Here is a 4,224-nt window from a genome sequence, read left to right on the forward strand (position 1 = left end):
TTTCGTTGGGAAACGGTCCCATGAAGTCTATCCCCCACACATCAAAAACCTCACACTCAATGATATTGTTTAATGGCATTTTATGACGGTTAGAGATGTTACCAGTCCGCTGGCATTTATCACAAGCAAGCACATAAGAACGAGCATCCTTAAATAGGGTCGGCCAATAGAAGCCACATTCAAGTACCTTAGATGCCGTCCTTGTTGGTCCAAAATGACCACCTACCTCACGGTCATGGCAATGGTTGAAAACTTGACCAAACTCTTCCTCTGCAACACACCTTCTAATCGTGAAATCTACGCAAATCTCAAAAATGGTTCCTCCCAAAAATAATGCTTCACGTCAGAAAAGAATTTCTTTCGTTGGTGAAACGAGAGATTGGCTGGTGGTGTGCCTGTGACAAGAAAGTTAGCAAAGTTTGCATACCAAGGACAATGTTTCACCTCAAATAGCTGCTCATCAGGAAACCAATCATTAATGGCATGATCTACATAGTCATTACTCATAAACTCCAATCTAGACAAGTTATCCGCTACCACATTCTCAACACCCTTCTTATCCCTTATTTGTAAATCAAATTCTTGTAACAATAAAATCCACCTAAGTAGGCGTGGTTTGGCATCTTTCTTAGCAAGTAGATATTTCAGTGCAGAGGGTTCTGTGTAAACAATGACTTTGGACAAAACAAGATATGAATGAAATTTGTCAAGCGCAAATACTACTTCAAATAATTCCTTTTCTGTTGAATAATTCAATTGAGCCTCATCTATGGTCTTACTTGCGTAGTAAATTGTATGAAATACCTTGTTTTGCCGCTGGCCAAGCACAGACCCCACCGCATTATCACAGGCATCGCACATGATCTCGAAGGGTAGATCCAATCTGGTGCCACCAAAACAAGAGTTGTCACCAAGCGCTCCTTTAAAGCCTTCTATGCATGCAGACAATTGGAATTGAAATCAAACAACACATCTTTCATAAGCAAGAAAGATAGAGGTTTGGCAATTTTAGAAAAATATTTAATAAAACACCGATAAAAACTTGCTTGACCTAGAAAACTTCTAACTCCCTTGATGGATGTCGGAGGTGGTAAGTTCTTGATGACTTCCACTTTAGCTTTGTCCACCTCAATCCCTTGTTCCGAAATCTTGTGCACTAGGACAATTCCCTCTTGTACCATAAAGTGACACTTCTCCCAATTCAGCACCAGGTTCGTCTTCTCACATCTCATCCACACCACCTTCAAATTCTACAAACATTCATCAAAAGAAGAGCCAAATATTGAAGATGTCATCCATAAATATTTCAAGGAAAGTTTCTATCATGTCATGAAATATAGTGGTCATGCATCACTGAAAAAGTGGCAGGGGCATTACACAAACCAAAGGGCATCCGTCTAAAAGCAAAAGTGCCATAAGGACAAGTGAAAGTGGTTTTCTCTTGGTCCTCGGGCGCAATCATGATTTGGTTATACCCTGGATACCCATCCAAAAAACAATAAAACTCATGACCCGCTAACCTCTCAATCATTTGATCAATGAAGGGCAGCGGAAAGTGATCTTTACGGGTAGCATCATTTAATTTCCTATAATCAATGCACACACGCCATCCCATAACTGTCCTATTGGGTATTAATTCATTTTGTTCATTTGTGATAACAATAATCCCACCCTTTTTCGGCACACATTGAACAGGACTTACTGATGAACTATCAGATATAGGATAGATAATACCTGCATCAAGGAGTTTGATAGTTTCTGCTTTACTACCTCTTGCATCTTTGGATTTAATCGTCTCTGAGGTTGCACCAAAGGTGAGTATTTGTCTTCCATCAATATCTTGTGCATGCAGACAGATGGATTGATCCCTTTGATATCCGCCACCTTCCACGCAAATGCACTCTTGTGCACTTTCAAAACTTTCAGTAGTTTGCCTTCCATCAGGTCTGTCAAATCAGAAGAAATAATCACAAGAAGTTTATTATTCCCACCTAGATAGACGTATTTCAGATGTGGAGGCAATGGCTTGAGCTCAAGAGTTGGTGGCTCTTCTATGCTTGATTTCTGAGGGGTCAAGTCTCTCCGATCCCCCAGGTCCTCTAATCTCATCCTTATCGGCCTCTTCCATGGATGGTTGGCATTGAGGTATGCCACTATTTCAGCTTTTTCTTCATCTAATTCATCTTCTCTCAATTTAGTAGTGAGAGTGGCTTCCAAAGGGTCCTTAGTAGCATCCTGCAAATAGTTACACGCAAGCAAATCAAAAGCATCAATTCTAAAACAACTATCAGAATGCAGTGTGTGCTTCAGTACGTTAAAGACGTCAAAATTAATCTCCTCTTTCCCCACTCTCAATCTCAACTGCCCTTCCTGCACATCAATTAGAGCCTTGCCAGTTGCAAGGAATGGCCTCCCCAATATCAACGACATTTCTATGTCCTCCTCCATGTCAAGCACCAAAAAATCTGCAGGAAAAATAAATTTGTCCACTTTCACTAGCACATCCTCAATAACTCCTCGTGGATACTTGACAGATCTGTCTGCTAGCTGTAAAGACATCCTCGTTGGCTTAGGTTCTCCCAATCCAAGTTTCCTAAACACATACAAAGGCATGAGGTTAATGCTTGCACCAAGATCACATAAGGCTTTATGAAAAACAACTTCACCAATCATGCAAGGAATAGAAAAACTCTCTGGATCCTTAAGTTTCGGTGGGATCTTGTTTTGCACCAAAGCAGAGCTATTTTCAGTTAGATCCTCCAATTTTCTCTTGTTTGCTAAGATGTCCTTTAAAAATTTGGCATAACTAGGCATTTGAATCAAAGCATCGGCAAAATGAATATTGATATGCAATTTTTTAAATATATCAAGAAACTTACCGAATTGCGCATCAAGTTTTGCTTTTTTCAATGCTGCAGGGAAAGAAGGGGTTATAACAATTTTTGATTGTGCAGTGGGTGCTGGTGTAGAGTTAGAAGACTTACCTTTTGATGTCTCTGTCTGTTCATACGGTATTTGACTTTTTTCTTTTACTCTAGACTCTAAAATGTTCCCACTCTTCAACTCGATGGCCTTCACTTGCTCTTTTTGATTGGTCTCTGTGTTGCTTGGCAAGGTGCCCGGCTCTCTACTTGCTATCATCTTAGCTAACTTTCCAATCTGATTCTCTAGCCCCATTATCAATGCATCTTGGTTTTGGAGTCTAGTTTCAGTGGACGAGATAAACTTAGACATCATTTGATCCAAATTAGACTTTTCTTCTCTAGGGGGTCAGATCTGTACATCGGTTGCTTCCCATACGGTTGTCCTCCCTCTGGTCGATTCTGACTGTTTTGACCACCCCATGAGAAGTTGGGATGTTTCCTCCATCCAGGATTATATGTGTTCGAATATGTATCATTCCTTGAACGGTTTTGGACTCCCACTTTATTCACTGGTGCCTCTTCCTGCGCATAAAAGGGATTGCCATCTTGACAGTCCTTCGCAAAGTATTCACCTCCACACTTATCACAGAATATCTCTTGAAGACGCATAGCCGTGCCACCCATATTTAAGATGTCCAATTTCCTGTTCAAGACATCAAGTTGCGCAGTAATATCAGAAAAGTCAGTTACCTGTTGAACTCCTGCACTTCTCCGCTGGTTGTTCCTTTCAGATTGAGGATGATAGTTGCTAGCAGCCATTTCCTCCAACAACTCATATCCTTCTTCGGTAGTTTTTCTCAATAGGTTTCCACAAGCAGCAGCATCTATCATAGTACGATTAGAAGTGAGTAAGCCATAATAAAAGGTTTGAACGACTAACCCAAGTGGCAGTTCGTGATGAGGACATCTCCATAATAAATCTTTGAAGCACTCACATGCCTCATTTAAAGACTCCTGCTCGAATTGAGAAAATTTGGTGATGTCTGCCCGCAGCTTCATGGTCTTAGATGGAGGATAGTATTTAAGAGAAATGCTTTCGCCATGTCCTCCCAGGTGGTGATCGAACCTACAGGCAAGCAATTTAACCATGCTTTAGCTTTGTCACATAAGGAGAAAGGAAATAAACACAACCTAATAGCATAATCAGAAACTCCATTAAATTTAAAAGTATCGCAAATTTCAAGAAAATCTGCGATGTGCGTTTTTTGGGTCGTCTAATGCAGATCCTCAAAACTGGACCGTATTCTGTATCATCAGAATTATAGCTGGCTTGATTTCGAAGTGGTTTGCCCGCACAATA

General features: G+C 40.6%; 1 protein-coding gene and 1 non-coding gene across 2 annotated transcripts; one reads left to right on the top strand and one right to left on the bottom strand.

Annotated features, from left to right (window-relative positions):
- Positions 1 to 297: 297 nt before the first annotated feature.
- On the bottom strand, positions 298 to 3,177 carry LOC142504961 (uncharacterized). Its single transcript, XM_075617797.1, has 4 exons — positions 2,880 to 3,177; positions 1,771 to 2,645; positions 1,043 to 1,250; positions 298 to 932 (listed from the first exon to the last, which is right to left on the bottom strand). Exons 1-4 carry the CDS (start codon positions 3,175 to 3,177, stop codon positions 298 to 300), a joined length of 2,016 nt encoding a protein of 671 aa, XP_075473912.1.
- A 636-nt stretch (positions 3,178 to 3,813) lies between these two features.
- LOC142513011 (small nucleolar RNA R71) lies at positions 3,814 to 3,919 on the top strand. The gene has a single exon (XR_012808980.1). It is a non-coding gene; the product is annotated as a small nucleolar RNA R71 (small nucleolar RNA).
- Positions 3,920 to 4,224: the final 305 nt, after the last annotated feature.

The sequence above is a fragment of the Primulina tabacum genome, chromosome 10 (genome assembly GCF_025594145.1).
Source record: "Primulina tabacum isolate GXHZ01 chromosome 10, ASM2559414v2, whole genome shotgun sequence".
Lineage (NCBI taxonomy): Eukaryota > Viridiplantae > Streptophyta > Magnoliopsida > Lamiales > Gesneriaceae > Primulina > Primulina tabacum.